The 17,925-nt window shown below is 40.0% G+C and overlaps 1 protein-coding gene across 6 annotated transcripts in view; it reads right to left on the reverse strand.

Annotated features, from left to right (window-relative positions):
* Window positions 1-17,539, reverse strand: part of Caper (RNA-binding protein 39-like protein Caper) — a 30,800-nt gene extending 13,261 nt beyond the window's left edge. The window contains exons 1-10 of one of the 6 annotated variants that reach the window (XM_076187377.1): window positions 17,414-17,539; window positions 6,890-6,951; window positions 6,228-6,305; window positions 5,038-5,368; window positions 4,449-4,519; window positions 3,916-4,323; window positions 3,605-3,803; window positions 1,642-1,908; window positions 1,019-1,181; window positions 632-803 (exon numbers count right to left, since the gene is read on the reverse strand). In XM_076187377.1, the coding sequence (XP_076043492.1) occupies window positions 632-803; window positions 1,019-1,181; window positions 1,642-1,908; window positions 3,605-3,803; window positions 3,916-4,323; window positions 4,449-4,519; window positions 5,038-5,133 (1,376 nt within the window). In that variant the 5' untranslated portion in view covers window positions 5,134-5,368; window positions 6,228-6,305; window positions 6,890-6,951; window positions 17,414-17,539. The other 5 variants (XM_076187378.1, XM_076187376.1, XM_076187375.1 and 2 more) reach the window with 5 other exon arrangements.
* Between the last annotated feature and the right edge of the window lie 386 nt (window positions 17,540-17,925).

The following is a 17,925-nucleotide window of genomic DNA, read 5'->3' on the forward strand; positions in this document are numbered from 1 at the left end:
AATGGGGGTGGAATGGGAGTTGGGAGATAGAGTTGATGAAAGAGTATTGGGATGGTTTAGACACATGGAAAGATTGAAAGAAGAAAGACTAGTAAGAGGTGTGGAAGGCAGAGGTGGAAGGAGTGAACATGGGGGGCCAACCAAAGATGAGATGGATGAATGGGGTAAAAGGGCCTTTGAGAAAGAGGGGAACTTCTTTTGAGGGAATATGGGAGAGAACAGATAGGGGTGAATGGAGAATGGTTGCGTATGGATGAAGCTGTGATCCATGAGGGAGAGTGGGTGAGGGAGTATTATGAAAAAAAAAAAATGACAGCCAGAAGGGACCCCCTCCCCCTGTCTTCTCCATTTCTGCATGAAGGGACAGTTTTTTTTTTTTTTTTTTTTTGCCGATTTAATGAAGTGGCCTTGATGTGTCTTGCAACACTGTTTCTGACCCAGGCAGTGGGAGAGATGCAGGGATGACCCATCATCCAGTAGGAGCCAAGAAAAGAGGGAGGGAAGGGTGTGGATGGGAATGGAGTGTGGGGATGGAATGGGTGGGCATGGTTTTCATCCCTCTGTTTTTTGGCTACCTCCCTTGTAAGGGGGAAAAAGCCTTTGGTATATCATGTATGTACGTAACACTTACACTGATGGATCAAACATGTTTGAGAGGAGGAAGCACTGTGTTGCAATGGCTGGTGTTGCTGGCTGTTGCTGTGGCTGTGCTGGCATATGTAATGCATTTGCAGCGGCAGCTGGCAACTGTAGACCTGTACCTTCTGCAAGCTTAGCCATTAATTGCAGTCTGCCAGTAGCACCTGAAATTCAATTAAGATATAACCACCACTCGTACATAAACTAAGTTCTTAAAATACTATTTCATATTGTTCATTTTATTGAATCTTGAGTTATCTAGTAATCACATTGTAATGCAAACTTTACCACTAATGAATTCCACCACTTTAGTACATCCAAGTTAATTATGTAATCTTCAACCTAAAGTTTTCCAATCGGAAACCTGACATCTACTCACCAAGGTCAATGCCTGAACGATCCATCTCATCTGAATCCAACAAACTGGTTCCCTGCTGAGACTCTGACCTTTCTGTGACATGATTTACTTTCATGGGCCGTCCCGCCAACTCGAAGCCATTCAACTGTTCCAATGCTTTCTTGGCATCATCAGCATTATGGAACTATAACATTGAAAATGTGTTAAGTGCTGTCAACAAAAATCAGACCATTTCTATCATATATAAAAGCTTATCCGAATTATTTCTGAATATACAAGAAATAATATACAAAATCCAAAGAGGAGATGGATGGATGGGGTGAAAGGGCATTGGGAAGGAGGGGAATGTCTGTTGGGGAAGGGAGAAGACAGAAGATGGGGGAGGGGGGTTAGGGATAATGTGTGAATGATGTACATTCTGACACAACCCGAAGGGATTTCTTCTCTTTTCTGCACGAGGGGATTGAGAGGAGGGTTGCCAATTAAATGAAGTTGCCTTGCTGTGTATACCCTGTGTCTTGCTGCATTGCTATGTCATTCAGGAGCCAAGAGAAGAAGGTGAATGGGAGTGGAGTATGTGGGGATGAAATGGAGGAAGAAACCCTTGGTATATGTATGTACAAGAAAACTTAACATGTACTTACTGTAATGAACCCATAGCCCTTGGATCTTCCCGTTTCCGGATCCATGATTAGTTGAATGTGATCTATTTTACCAAAAGGCTCAAATATGCCTTTCAACATGTCTTCAGTTATGTTAAAATGTAGTGAACCAACATATAGCCTCATGGGACCAGAAGCAGCCTTCTGTGTTTGAGCAGGAGTTATGATAGCAGCACGATTTTTCTCTGCCTGGGTTGGTTGAACCACAATGGGAACTCCAAGAATTTTTTGGTTAGAAAGACCCAAAGCCTGCAAGAAAAATTAAAAATCAGACCTACACGTATACTACAAAGTCAAAGGACTGGCCAAGTGGTTTTCCATTTCATATAAAGAAACAAAAACAAGCACAAAACTGCACAAATCTCATTTTGCTTGGTGATAATCATACACATACATACCAAGGCTTTTTCCCCCTTACAAGGGAGGTAGCCAAAAAACAAAGGCATAATAACCATTCCATCCCCTATACACTCCCCTCCCCTCCACCTTCTTTCCTATCTTGGCACCTCCTGGATGACGCATCTTGTCCACTGTCCTGGGTCAGAAGCAGTGACGCAAGATACAGCAAGGCTGCTTCATTAAATCAGAACCCCCCCCCCTTGTCCCCTCATGCAGAAAGGGAGAAGACAGGGAGAAATCCCTTCGGGTTGTGTCAAATTTTTCTCACACATGCTACCTCATCCCTCATCCCCCACCTCGTGCATCACAACATTGTCCATATACAACCATTCTCCATTCACCCGTCTCCTGTCCGCTCCCATCCTTCAACAGACATTCCCCTCTTCCCCAAAGTCCCTTTTACCCCATCCATCCATCTCATCCTAGGTTGACCCCTCATATTCACACCCTCCACATCATACACACATTCACATTAAATAATACCCCAAATGAACCTGTTCCATTTAGCAGTGACCAAACTGGCTGTCACTCCATGTGCTAATTGACCTTATCCTTCCTATTATTCACTTGCACCCATATCCTCTCTTAACCACTTCAGTACAAGTCGAATTCTTGCATGCAGCATCTGCTGTCACATGTATGATTCATCACACTACTCACATTATAAAATATAAACTCGTTGCTGTATTATTAGTTCTCTTTTGCTCCGAGTAATAATAAACACAAAACATGATCAAACCAGTTCACAGAATCTGGTGCTAACTCGTGTACAACTACAATATATATATATATATATATATATATATATATATATATATATATATATAAACAAGACTCCAACGCTGGCATCTTCATGTACCCACTCGCACTTCATGACACCTACGCAGGTGTCATCATACCTAAGTGGTTAAGGAATATTCCACACTATCCTACAATATTAAAGCTTGTTTGCATTAACTTAACCAATATCCTGGAAAGTACATGCAATTGTAAAATCTAAACCCCACAGGGGACCTGTGCGCCTACCTATATTGATAGTTATAACATTGAATTTAATGTAAAAAGTAAAGATCTCCCAAAGGACATGATATAGTACCATATATATAGATGGGATTACCCAACCTGGTTTGTTATACAACAAGAAAGAAGAACAACAGCCATCTTCAAAGGACTCATGAATTGCCGGTGACATGGGTGAAAGGGTCCTATGAAAATAATAACATTTGTGGCAAGGACAAACAGGCAAAATGTGTATTGGGGATGGAGTTTGAAAATTCTATTGAATATGGCAATGATCCCACATGAGAGGGGTGCACCAGGAGGTAATTGGCTTTTGGGGAAGGTATTGTGAAATTTAATTTTAAATAGGTACAGGTGAAAGGTGCGAGAACATTCATCTCCTGTTCCTTACCACTTTACTTTGCAGGTGATGGCATCTAAATTGAAAGGAAAACCATGGTACTATTTGTCTAGCTGTACAAGAGTTGGCGATATCCTACACACCCAAGTTGTGAAATGACTTAACATCAAATTAACGTCTACTTACCAACGGCACAGACTCCACATCTGAAAACTCAACATAAGCTATTCCCTTTGACCGTCTGGTTTTGGCATCAGTGATTATACGGACATCATTTACTTTGCCCACCACAGAGAAGAAGTCCTCCAGATCTCTTCCTCGTATGCGTGAAGAAAGCTGCATGCAGAACACTGTGCGTGCATCCCGCTCTTCTACCGACAACTCTCTGAATATTGGACAAAATTGCTTAAGCACAAATACAAAATAGTTTTCTGATGTATTCCACTGTATATATATATAATCATGGGTAAAATCTATAAATATAATCCAAAACTTACGGCTTTGGTGTTCTACTTCTTGATCTACTTCTCCTTCTGTCTCTGCTGCGGCTCCTCCTCCTTTCTCTGCTCCTGCTCCTCCTCCTTTCTCTGCTCTTGCTCCTCCTCTTCTCTCTGCTCTTACTTCTGGTCTTTCTCTTCCTTTCCCTGCTCTTACTCTTGGTTCTCCGTCGCTCACGATCACGTGATCTTGACCTTCTCCTCCTGTCTTTCGATCTAGACCTTCTTCTGTCCCTGGATCGAGACCTTTTCTTTTTATCTCGCGATTTGCTCCGTGACCTCTTCTTTCTGTCTTTGTCTCTATCCCGGTCCCTATCCCGGTCTTTATCTTTGTCCTTATCACGATCCCTATCCTTGTCTTTGTCCCTGTCCTTCCGGTCACGATCCTTATCCTTCCGACTATCTTTCCTGCAAATAAAGTGAAATTCATGATTACTATGTTTACATTTTATTCCAATAGAATGGGTAGCTTTGGCTGGCTACCTCCCAATGTATCAACAACACAAGACAAACTTTTGTTGAAAAACACTTACTTTTCCTTTCTGGATGAGTCTCCATTTTCCTTGGGTTTTTCATGGGTTGTTGCAGTTACAGGTGGCGAATCCTGATGGAGCACAAGAGACGGTGTAACCACAGCCAGGACAGGGAGTCATGGTGGGAGAGGAGGGCAAAGGTTGGGAGGAAAAAAAAGAAAGCAAAACAAACACGCATTAGTTCCCTGAATTACTTATCTTTACGAACAAGAAAAGGGATCTCCCACCAAGTGCATGAACTTGGCTACTTCAATTTACACACTGGTCATCTTCGCACTTTTATACACGAGGTCATCTGTAAAGCTCCAGGGTCCTTTAAGGATGCTCTTCAAAGTGAAGGCATTTGATACTGGGTTCGGCACCTGGAGTTCCAGAGAAAGACCTGTTCAGTCAACATTCACACAATGTACAGACAGGGATGTGATAAGAAAGACTACATGTTTAGAAATTGGCACAAAGCCAATGTCCTCCTCACTAGAAAAATCTAGCAGGAGGACATAATATTTGTGCCAGGCACTGAGCAGCCTAGCTAGAGGGAAGGTGCCAGCAATGCCCCTGCCTAAGAGGGGCGTACCCTTCCAATATGTACCTGTAGCCACCCATGCCGAGGGTCCTGCCAGTGGCGCAGTTGCCTGCAAAACGTAAATTTTAGACCCAGGCCTTGACACCATGATGAAATATTCATCCAATATATCACACATGCACCAGTGAGCCACAAAACAGGTGGGCCACAAGGAACCAGAAACAAGGAAGACTATGCAAGAGATGGCATCTTTAATGTCTCTTAAGCTATACCTGTATCCACGCACAGTTCCCTTCACACACTATTACACAAGTAAAAATTTAATGTTGAAGGTGTGACAGTGGAGCCAGAGAGTGAGCGAGATCCCTCGAAGTTGGGCTTGAGGCACCGCCAGCATCTGAGTGGAGATACCAAGTTGTCAATAGCAGGTTGACACAAGGGCAGAGTAGATGACAGCATGGCTTGCTCACAGCCTCACTACATGTGATTCACCACTGCTGGGGCTTCTTACACCACCACGTTGCAACACTTCTTGAGTACTAATTTCACAAGTAATTACATAGGTACGCTAGCACAAGTTGGGGTGCAGAGAAAATGAAGCATATGTCTGACAAGTAACTTTACTTCATCCATAGCTTTGCCGCCATCCAATTCAGGATCCTTTGAGGTGGTGGTCGCAGCTGTTTTATCGCAATCCATGATTACTTTTTTTTTCCCAAAATTTGAGTTTCAAGGAGCTAAAGGAGCCTATGCTTCATGTTCCCCCTTTTGTTGGCCTTTGTTGTCAGCTCAACAAGTATTTGCCCCAAACTATTTTGCATTCCTAATCATTCTTGTTATTGATATAACACTTTATTACCAACAGCCTCGTTACACTTCAACAATAAAAGCCTTCACCCCACCCATTGATTTCCACTTTGTTTATGCCTTATTTGTAAACATATATATATTTTATATATTTGATATATTTATATATATTATATATATATAAATTATATTATATAAATTATATATATATTATATATATATGTATATATTATGTATTTATACAGTCTTCACAAAATGTACACAATTTTTCTTGACTGCAAATCTAACCACAAAAAAAATGTGCGCTAACATCACATTGCTGAAAACATACAAATGCAATCCTACAACTAACACTCTTACAAATAGCCTGGACCTCAATTACAGCTAAAATTGTCAAATAAAGCTGTACATAATATATATAATGACTTATAAACTACGTGTTCCAATACCTGTCTTCAGAAGGAGCACGATTGGCACTCGCGACCGTTTTATCATGGAGGGTGGGTGACAGTGACTGAATAGGTTATCTAAAACAATAGAGAATGGGGAGAGAAGATCAGGCGACTGCTTCGAGTCCACTCTCCGCTGTCAGTCAACTAGCCTAGCCAATCATTCAGCTGTTACTGGTACATACTTGACAAAGTTCTCATTTTCTCGAACTATTGCACAATTCTTTTTTATTGATTTGTTCAAGTCTTTAAGGGTAAGAATGAATATTTAAGATATTTCTAAGAACATTTTACCAAGATTACTTTCATTATTAGCAAGGCTAGTTCTGATGCATGTTACTAAATAAACTAATCAGTCATGAAATCTTTAAATCATTCACACACTTGTACTCATTCAAGACAAACATACGTCACTTTTAAAATCAAGATATCTTGCATGCAAAGCAAGGCTCCCAATACATCTCAACAGGGTCTTCTGAAAAGATATTGACTGTCTTTTAACACAGCCATAGGACAAAACATTAGGTGTTTATTTCCTTAACATAGTACCATTAATATATCAACGAAGTTTACTAATTAAGAACATCAGCTATTATGGTAATGTATTAAGATGGACAGAAGCTATAGTTCAAATACCAATGCCTCTATTAATGGACTCTTACCTCCTTTTTAAAAGGTGCCTCTAGCATGGCATCAACATCAAGGTCATCTGCCATTCCCGACTCTGTAACAAGTGTATATACAATATTAATACAACTTATTACTAATATTCATCTTGTACTATAACACTAAATATCAATAACAATGGCTCATTTCCCTTCATGAGGTAGGTTTCCATAGCCGAGTCAAACAATGCACCAAAACTAACAACACTAATAATAAAATTGGGAGCACAACTCGATCCAATTGCTGCCTCACCACCTCTGCATGGTGCCCCAAGATACACATTCACCTGGGAAGCCACTAAATGAAGTGGCAACCAGTTAAACTGTACAATCATTCAGTATCAACTTCAAGTAACAATTCTATCCTTCCTTTTACTGTTAAAAAATCCTACCAGCAATGCAATGGTGTGTAATGGTGGGAGCAGGTTATCTCAGGAAGCATCTAAACCCAACCCAGAGGTGGTGCAAGCCTAATGGCCATCCAGTGCTGCCACAAGGACAACAGCCTTTTTCAAGATCCACCACACTCACTCCACATAGGGAATGGATTAATGGTGCTCCAAACATGGCATGTCTTCATTTGGCTGGAATGGTGCACCTCCAGCAAGCTCACCCAATCTATAGAATGTGAACAGGATGGCTGGCAATTCCTCCAATCCCTGGCTCAACAAAACACCTTCCTCCTACATTTCAATAGGGTGACAGCCCCCCCCCCCCTCAGGCTACCATAAAAGGTAAACCACTGCTAACACTGCATCAACAGACACTTCAATGCCACTAAACATCACATTCCCAAACTTACTCTGACCTAAATGAAGTGGACACAAATCACTTTGATTAACTTGCTACAATATCCTTTCTCAAACAGAAAACCCAATCAAATGTGGCCCTTAATGTGATACCTAAAAATTGTGAAGAAATGCAAACTCTGCATGCTTGTTCAGTCCCTCTAGACCCTTAATAGTGCCCAAATCTAAAACAAACTACTAGTACTACTGGTAGTAGTAATCTCTCCACAACTGAATTACATTAACTCTTAAATAATTCTCAAACAAAGAGTTAATTTAATATGCAAAGAAAAGAAACTTTAAGACCTATCCCAGTGTTTACACTTGTATCAACATTTACCCATCCCAATTCCTATCTTATATCTATGAATGATAGATATGGCACCCATGCCCAGCACTTTGAATATATTGAGTTATGATGCTAGTGCCAAATGTGTACCACTATCTGCATTTAGTTAGACCACACCCAGCCAAATACACTGAGAAAGCAAACAAGATTCTTGGACTGATTGGATAATTTTTTTTATTATAAGTCCATCTCATTAACAAGCTATATAAATCATTAGTTCGTCCACATTTGGAATATGTTGTTTTTGTATTATCACAATTTCATTAAGGACATTGACAGATTGGAAAACGTACAACGGCGAGTCACAAAACATACATATACCAAGGCTTTTTCCCCCTTCCAAGGGAGGTAGCCAAAAAGGGAAAGGCATAAAAACACTCCCACCCATTTCATCCCTAAATACACTCCACACCCCTCCCACCCTCCCCCCCCATCTGAGCACCTCCTGGACGACGGGTCATCCCTGCACCCTGCCCACCGCCCTGGGTCAGAAGCAGTGTCGCAAGACACAGCACATCCACAGCAAGGCCGCTTCATTTAATCGGCGACCCCCCCTCTCCGTCCCCCCTTGCATACAAGGAGAGGACGGGGAGAAATCCCTTCGGGCTGCGTCTAAATTTACTCACACATACTACCCCACCCCCCCGCCCATTCCTCCCCATGCAATCACATCATCATCCATATACAACCATTCTCCACTCACCCCTGTCTTCCGTCCTCTCCCTTCCTTAACAGACATTCCCCTCTTCCCCAAAGCCCCCTTCACCCCATCCATCCACCTCATCATAGGACGTCCCCTCATGTTCACTCCCTCCACATCTGCCTTCCATACCTCTTTTACTAGTCTTTCTTCACTCATTCTTTCCATGTGTCCAAACCATCCTAATATTCTTTCATCAACCCTATCTCCCAAATCCTTTTTCACCCCTGTTCTCCTCCTCACCTCCTCATTTCTCACTCTATCCAGCCTAGTAACCCCCACCATACTTCTCAAGACACCTCATCTCAAACACATTCAAACTCCTTCTCTCTTCTTCTCTTATGTTCCACGTTTCTGCCCCATACAGTGCTGTTGGCACAATCACTCCTTCATACAGTCTCCTCTTTGCATCCATTCCCAAATGTCTATTCCTCATTACACTCTTTAATCCACCAAGGCATTTACTCGCTTCTCTCAATCTACATTCTACCTCCACCTTCACTCCACCTTTTCCTGCTACACTTGCACCCAAGTATCTAAAACTATCCACTTCCTCCAGTCGCTCTCCCTTAATGTTCACTTCCAGTCTACTGCCACTTTCACCCCTTGTACATCTCATCACCTTACTTTTACCCACATTTATCTTTAGCTTTCTTCTATCACATACTCTCCCAAACTCTGCCACCAGCTTCCTCAATCCCTCCTCTGACCCTGCCACAAGCGCAGTGTCGTCCGCAAACAACAGCTGGCTCACCTCCCACTTTTCTCCATTTTCTTTAAAACAGATTCCAAATATAAAAACAATCATATGAAAATAGACTTAAACATTAATGTTTTCCCTTAAAAAAAAAAAAAAATGCACTCAGAGGTGACTTGATACAGGGAATCGACATCAAAAGTGACAATTTTCACACTGAATGAATCCAAGAAATACCCTGTAATGGTCTCACTGTCAGGAAATAGATTTAATTTAGAAGTAGGTAGAAACAACTTTGCCAACCATGTAGTTAATGAATGGAATAAACTTCCTACAAAGGCAGTGCAATGTAGTTCAGTTCGAAGCTTTAAGATTCATTTAGATAAACACCTAAGCAAGATGCTGTAATGCCTGCCATTTATTTTATATTGTTTATTTGTCTGTTGGTTTATTATTTCATTGATTATCATTTATCATTATTTACCATTTACCTGTTTATTATTTAACTTTACCTATTTATTCACTTATTGGCAAATAACGTGCTCAAACCTTTACAGCATCATTCATCTGCAACAATTTCAAATACCATCTAAAATTTCTTATAATTATACAGTGGGGTCCACTTCAACACGAGTATTGGGAGCAAGGAATCTGCTTATTTACCCAATTCTCATTACAAGAAATTTTAGGACCTAAAACCACAACTTTCAGAGGTTACAAGTTGAAAGATAGTGAAAAAAATGTTTATATTTGTTTCTGAACTGTAGGCTGGAAAGAGTGGTTTAGTAGTAAAAAGAAGTGGATTGGATTAAGAGATGTACACTTATTGTTACAAAGGTACAATGTATGCCAATAAGGCAGTTTATGAAGTTGGTGTTTTAATTACCTTGGGGAAAAAAATATACAGACGCTCCTCAACTTACGTTTTAGTTACGTTCCGAACGGCCGAACATAAGTTGAAAATGAATGTAAGTTGTTACTGTACTATACATCCGTAAATTCTATTACCGTATCTTATAAAACACCCCTAAATCATTAATTATACACATAACATTGTAAAATAATAACATTAATTTCAAATAAATTAAATTCAAGCAACATACATTGAGATGGTGGAGGAGGAGGGGGAGGAGGAGGAGGAGGAGGAGGAGGAGGAGGAGGAGGAGGGGGAGGAGGAGGAGGGGGAGGAGGAGGAGGAGGAGGAGGAGGAGGAGGCAAGGCATGTTCAGTTTGTCGTTTGTGCAATGTAAACAATGGACACAGCGTCATGCGCAAGTATCGTTTGAACTACGGAGCGCGCGCTAAACTAAAAAATTCACTCAAATTTTTTTTTTTTACAATATTTTTTTACAGTCAGTTCAAACGTAAAATAGAAAAAACGTAAAATGAATGAACGCAAGTAGAGGAAAATCTGTACACCCAACCCTAAATTTTCCAGACACCTATATACCACTTTGGATTTCCAACACATTTGTTTGACATTAAAATTTTCTGATTACCACACTCAAAACCCATACACTAACTGGAAAAAGCTAGCATACAAATTTCCCATAACTGCTTACATCAAATGCAATGCACAAGATAGCACATCACCAGGGCCTGACAGCCTAAACTGGTTTTCCCCACCACTTTATTACAAGACAACTTCCCCTTATCAATTTAAAATACAAAGGGTAGGCAAGAAATATTCTTGGGTAACGTTCCTCATCCATTTACAACCATTCTCCAGTCTAATCTTTGGCCTATTTATTCCTTCTTAGATCCATTGCAGTTCTGTTTTTCAGTCTACTTTTGTTCAACCCCAAATACTTGTTTTCCACAACTTTCCATTCCTCCTCTCATATCATCCATACAGATTGTTTTTTATGCAATGGGGTTGCTCAAACCACTCAATCTCTCCATTTCTAATCCTAACACACACTACCCTCCCGTAAAAACTCTCGACTGCTCTCAACAGCTTTCCTTCTATTCCATATATCTGCAATACCTCCAACAGTGCCTTCTTGTCTACCCTGTCATAAGCATTTTCCAGATCCATGAAAGCCCAAAAACATCATTAGCTTTTCCTCTAGCTTTCTCACACGTCTTACCCTTCCATCCACCACCCTCTCCCATGTGCATTTATGCTTGACTTTCTTCCTAAACACTGTATTTCCTATCATCAACTCTCTTTCGAGACATCTCCATCATCTCTCCACTACAATTTTTTCCTGGAATTCCACACTTCCAAATCACTCCATCTATTGGTTCTTTCCTACCCTAGCATTAAGGTCTCCCAATACAACTACACTGACATTTCTTCCTAATCCCTCTATGCACTCATTTAAATCCATCCAAAAGGCCTCCCTTTCCTCTACACTCTTCTCACTACCAGGCCCATATGCACTTACAAAAACCCACAACTCCCTTCCCAGTTTCACCTTCATCCACATCAACCTTAAAGAAACCTTCCACTCCACACCTACCTCTTTACTTACTAATACAGCCACCCCTTCTCTCCCTTATATTCTCTTCACTCCTGAGAACCTCCCAACTACACTCCCAAACTCACACTTGCCCCTCCCTCTCAACTTAGTTTTACTCAATGCCAACACATCCATCATTCTTCTCACAAACATACTGCCTATATCTTCCCTTTTACTCTAATCTGTACAACATCCACACACATTACAAGACCCAAACCTGAGGGTACTGGTTGGAAAACTAGACCCTCTTATACCTATACTTTTTTAGTAATGTCCCCTTTGGGACTACAGGGAGAAGGATACCTAATCCTAATCCCAGTCCCGTTTTTGTTGCCTCTTATGACTCAAGTGGGAAGATTTGGTGGCAGTATTCTTTCCCCCCCACCACAGATATTTATACTTGTAAACAAAATTTATCTGTCACAACCATGAACACACACAACTTTAACTGTGAAACACCTAACCACCAATAAGCTCATCATAGATGTTCAGTACAGTTTCTGGACAAACAGGAGCTGTCTCAAACATTTTATGCTATCTATAAGACTTAACCACTTCCATACAGTGACGCCTACGTAGGCGTCATGAGGAGCAAGTGGGTACGCGATGATGCCGACGTCGGCGTCTTGATTATATTTATTGTAGTCGTACCTACGTAAATTCCATTCTATGGTTATCAAAATTCACGGGTGAAAGAGAACGAACGATTGAGCACCGACTTTATTTTTTATGCGATTATTATGACAACATCGCACGTCGGGGAGCTAATGCTGCCAGACGTGCGATGTGCCCCAGAGTGAAAAGGTTAAAAGCTATAGACAGTGGTTACTATTTATGTAAATTATTTTGACTGTAAGAAAGCCCTTGACAAAGTCCTGGCTAATCGCCAAACTTGAGACAACAAGCATAACAGGCAATCTGCTGCAATGGATAAAGGACCTCCTGTTTGAGATACAACAGGGTTACCAGTCAAGAGTGGTGTTCCTCAAGGCTCAATGCTTGGTCCAGTCCTCACTTTGGTGTACATCAATTTATGAATAACCTCATGTCAGCAGCCAATGATGCAAAGATCTACAGAACCATCAAGACAAAGGACACTGAGGTCCTATACGCTACAGCTAGACACAGTCAGACTGGAAAAATGGAGCAACAAATGGCTGCTGCCCTTCAATGACAATATATGTAACTTGATGCACATAGGGACCAAAAACCAACATGCAGACTACTGTATTGATGGAGCAGGAGAAAGATTTAGGAATAATTGTGATCAACAACCCCAAGTCATCTGCCCATGTTGCTGCTAAGACCAGTTGACTTTGCATCAAGAGAAAATTCAATATACTTTAGTGGGAGGCATTGATATACCTCTACCTTTCGCTGATATGTCCAATCCTGGATTAGGGGGTCGGTCAGGGTCCCCCAACTAATTGAGACATTCAAACTGAAAAAGGATTAAAGGCTGGCAACAAAACTTGTACCTGAGCTGGGCCCTTTGCCTCATGAAGAGAGGTGTCACTATGAGGACCCTCAGACACTCCAGGAGATGAGTGTAATGGCAGACATGATTGAAACACTTCAACTGCTCCACAATTTTCAAGATTTCCACTAAACTAGATTTCTCAGAAATAATCAAATTGTCAAAACTGGATCACTGGAGAATACTAAAAAGGAATTGGTTTGTCATTAGCTGTTGAGTACTGGAACATACTCCCACAGCATGTAGCAACTGCACCATTAATATATACATACATGTACACCAAAGACACCCTCCCCCTTACAAGGGAGGTAACCAAAAAACAAATTCACAAAATCCACTCCCACCCATTCCACTCGACCCCCACCCCCATCTTGGCTCCCCCTGGATGATGGGTCATCCCTACATCTCTCCCACTGCCCTGGGTTAAAAGCAGCGTTGCAACACACAGCAAGGCCGCTTCATTAAATTGGCAACATCTTGTGCAGAAATGGAGAGGGGGAGCAATCCCTTCAGGCGGGACGCACTACATAGCGACAACTAGCAAGAACCAGCAACAACAAGAACTAGCATCAACTGCATTAAACCAACAACTAATATTTTTGGGTATAAAATGCATCTTGCAATGATTTATGGTGTATTCAAACCTAATTTCATGCGATATACACAACCTAAATTTGGTTAATTTGCCAATGAATTTAGCATCAACTAATTTCAGTTGACACTGGCGGCCATATTGCTCTACCAGCACAGGGGTTGGTGTAAATTACCAACTCTGGATCGGCACCTCGATTTCTCACTTCGTTATTTAGTAAAGTGCCTGAATGTCACCAGTCACAATATCATGGAAGTTATTTCTATTAATGCTACTTACATTGTATTATATTCTCACTAATCTTATACCTGCACTTCTACTTCACGTGTATATTCAATTTACATCCTGCACTTGTTTATTTATGTAAGCTTATGAAGTTGATTGTATTATGACTCAGGGATAAAAAAGTACCAGGCAGATGGCTTATAATTTATTTTACTTAATTCAGGATGGACTATATTATTTTCATTTTGTTTCGTTGGAGATCAGGCATTCTTGCTATCAGGTTCAGTTTTCCCTTGGATGTAGATTGGAAATGCAGGCAGCAGGATGTAAACCACCTAACCATTGTTAGCCAGTCCCAAGTCTGGGCAGTCCTTTTCACAATGGACTGAAGTGTGAGGGCATCAAAGAGAATAAAGAAACTAATAATAAAAAAAAAAAAAAGGTTTATATGGTGCAAGAAATTGATGACATTCAAGGCACGAACAGGTCTAAATTGAATTACTTAGGAATAAAATGAAGGACCAAAGTGGAGCCACCAGTCCCCAATTTTATTTTATTTCATTTTATATTTCGTTGAAAATGCATCAGGCATCCCTTAGATGTGGATTGGAAATGCAGGCAGCAGGATGTAAACCATTGTTAGCCAGTCCCAAGTCTGGATAGTCCTTTTCATAACAGACTGAAGTGTGAGGGCATCCCAGAGAAATAACGAACTAACAAAAAATAAGTCATTTTATTATAGTGCAATTTTTTTTTTTCAAATTAAAATTTATTTATTTCGCCTTAAAATACAAATTGGTGACATTCAGGAACTTTACTAAATAAAGTGAGAAATCGAGGTGCCAGTCTCGGGGCCAATCCAGAGTTGGTATTTTACACCAACACCTGTGCTGGCAGAGCAATATGGCCGCCAGCTAATCCATCAACAAATTAATCAAATTTAGGTCGTGTATATCGCATCAAATTAGGTTTGAATACATTATAAATCATTGCAAGATACATTTTATGCCCAAAAATATTTGTTGTCAGTTTAATTAATGCAGTTGACACTAGTTCCTGTTAGTTGTCACTAAGTAGTGTGACCGCCTTCAGGCTACATAAATTTATTTTTCACACATACTCCCTCACCCCCACCAAATCCCTTTCATGCATCACAGCATCATCCATACACAACCAGTTTCCATTCACCCCTATCTTCGTCTTCTCATGTCCTTCCTCAAAAGACCAATGCACCATTAATAGGTTTCATTGCTAGGACAGTTATGAATAAAGTGTAGAGGTAATTATCAAACTATCTAGCATTAGTTAGACTTATCCTTGACTATGGAGTACAGTTTTGGTCTCATTTTTATAGAATGGACATCGGTTCACTAGAATCAGTACAGAGGAGAATGACCAAAATAATACACGAGCTCAGAAAGTTACCCTACGAAGAGGCTTAGACATCTTAACTTACTATCTGGAAAGTCAGTGTGGGGTGATCTAACCGAGGTGTTCAAGAGTATCAAAGGATTAACAAAGGTGATGCAAACAAGGTTATATTAAGAGAACAGGGTAAGACTTGCAGTAATGGATTTAAATTTGACAAATTTAGATTTAAGAAATAGGAAAGAATTGGTTTACTAATTGGATGGTCAACATATGGAATACTTGTTAACCATGTAGTGAGCATTGACACTATAGATTCTTTTAAGCTTTATGGATGGGGATGACAGGTGGTAATAGATATGGAACTGCCTAGTGTAGGCCTTATGGTCTCTTGCATTCCCCTTCATTCTTATGTTCTTGTTTAAACCACAGTACATATAGGAATGAATTAAAGACTCAAACATTTTCAGAGAGGGATCATGACAAGACTACTTATTTCCCCACTATCACTTGAATAAGTTGTTTAAAACACGTTAATTTTATAAACTAAATCGACCTAACCTAATCTAGACATCTGAATTATAATGGAGTGATATCAATATCCTCCCTCTTAATACCTCCATCTCCACAAGGATTTGGATTGGATCATTGGGGGTTGTTGGCCAGCTCAGCCCTCTGCTGCTTGAGATGCCACCTTAGTTTTAATCAATGTAGAGGTCAATGAAATTAAAATATGATAAATTTGTCTACTCTAACCCAACCTAAGAGTGGTGGGCAGACTTAGTTGAGTAGATAGGCCAAGTTGGCAATAAGCAGAGTTGACCCTACTCCAGATCAGGCGGGTGTATTGGTGACAAACTTGTCTTCTGTTGAAAAGTAATTTTCCTTGAACAAACATTATAATATATACCACACAGCAAAAATGGTGACACTAATTACTACCCAAAATTTAGAAACTTAGTCTGTTAATCATTTACAATTGTGTCAACTCAAAATGGACATCTCTGCAGAAAAATTACCACTCAATACTAATAAAAAAGTTAGGTGCTATTCGTAATATTCAGAACTTCAACCAAAGAATGCTATGCTAGTGACCAAATTTCAAGAATAGTCCTTTTGATAGCCTAGTTATCCTACTCTAGCATTCTGTAAGGAATCTTCCCACTGATCTGCACATATCCTTCGTTACTCTAATCACTAGTTTGTTTAGGAATTCCCCACGAATTAAACTACACAAAACACATATATATATATATATATATATATATATAGTTGCAACCACTATCAACAGGTTATAAATAACCAAGTTATCAAAACTCAGTCACACCTAACAAGTTTCTAATTTACTTTTACTTCTCTTGAACTCGTGGCGCCGTCAGTCCCTGAAAGTAAACACGTCTTGCACCATTGCAACCAGTTGGCCTTCCTATCACAGCTGGAATATTGCACAAAAGGAAATTTCCCTGCCAAGGACTATCGACGAAATCAATACAGTATTATTTTAAAATCTAGTGTTTTTTTTTACGCTGCTTGTCAGACAATTGTTTCCTGTACCACGAAAATCATAAAATAATTGGGAGATCACAATTTTCACTTGCGAGGTTAAGGATACCCTCCAGTGGACTTGATTAAACCAAATATAATATAGGGACACTATAATAAGAGACTGTATAAATATACAAAACATGCTTGTTTCACGAGATATGGAATCGTACGGGCTTCCCCGATCATTGCCACATCGATTCCCACTCCAAAACTATTCCTCATTTAACATTGCATTTTTTATAAGCAAATATAAGTACAACTTAAACTGCAGTTTCACGACAGACAGAAAATGCGTAGCCCAAATCGAATACTCACTCATTGGCATATATAGTAGAATGACTTCCAAGTCCGAGAGAGATTTACAGCTAATGCCTGCTGCCACAGTTGATATCGTGAACTACGGGGTTTACACAGTCGGCCACACGGCAATCCTCACAAACAATGTACGATCAACTTGCGAAAAGGAAATGTAATTCAGGTTTCTAGATTACCCTTATTATTTTTCTGAACATGTATTTATATTTCAGTAACTAAAACTTTATCGATTACATAATTATGTACATTCACTTTTATAAAATAAAAAATGTGAAATATTTTAGTTGGCAACTGCATCGTTCTCGGACGCAAATGTTCTACTTTTTCCAACTACTTAGCGTCGTATTTTATTTACTATTTATTTTAAGTAGCAACTAAATAGCTTTACAAAAATAATTATAAGAACCATACTCCATGAACAGATTGGAGAGGTATTCCAAATTGTACCTTCAGTTCCATACAACGATGTGATCTTTTCAATCAAGAATAATCTTAAGAGTGCATCAAAATTA

Source organism: Oratosquilla oratoria, chromosome 6 (assembly GCF_046742065.1).
Source record: "Oratosquilla oratoria isolate Oo_2021 chromosome 6, ASM4674206v1, whole genome shotgun sequence".
Taxonomy (NCBI): Eukaryota; Metazoa; Arthropoda; class Malacostraca; order Stomatopoda; family Squillidae; genus Oratosquilla; species Oratosquilla oratoria.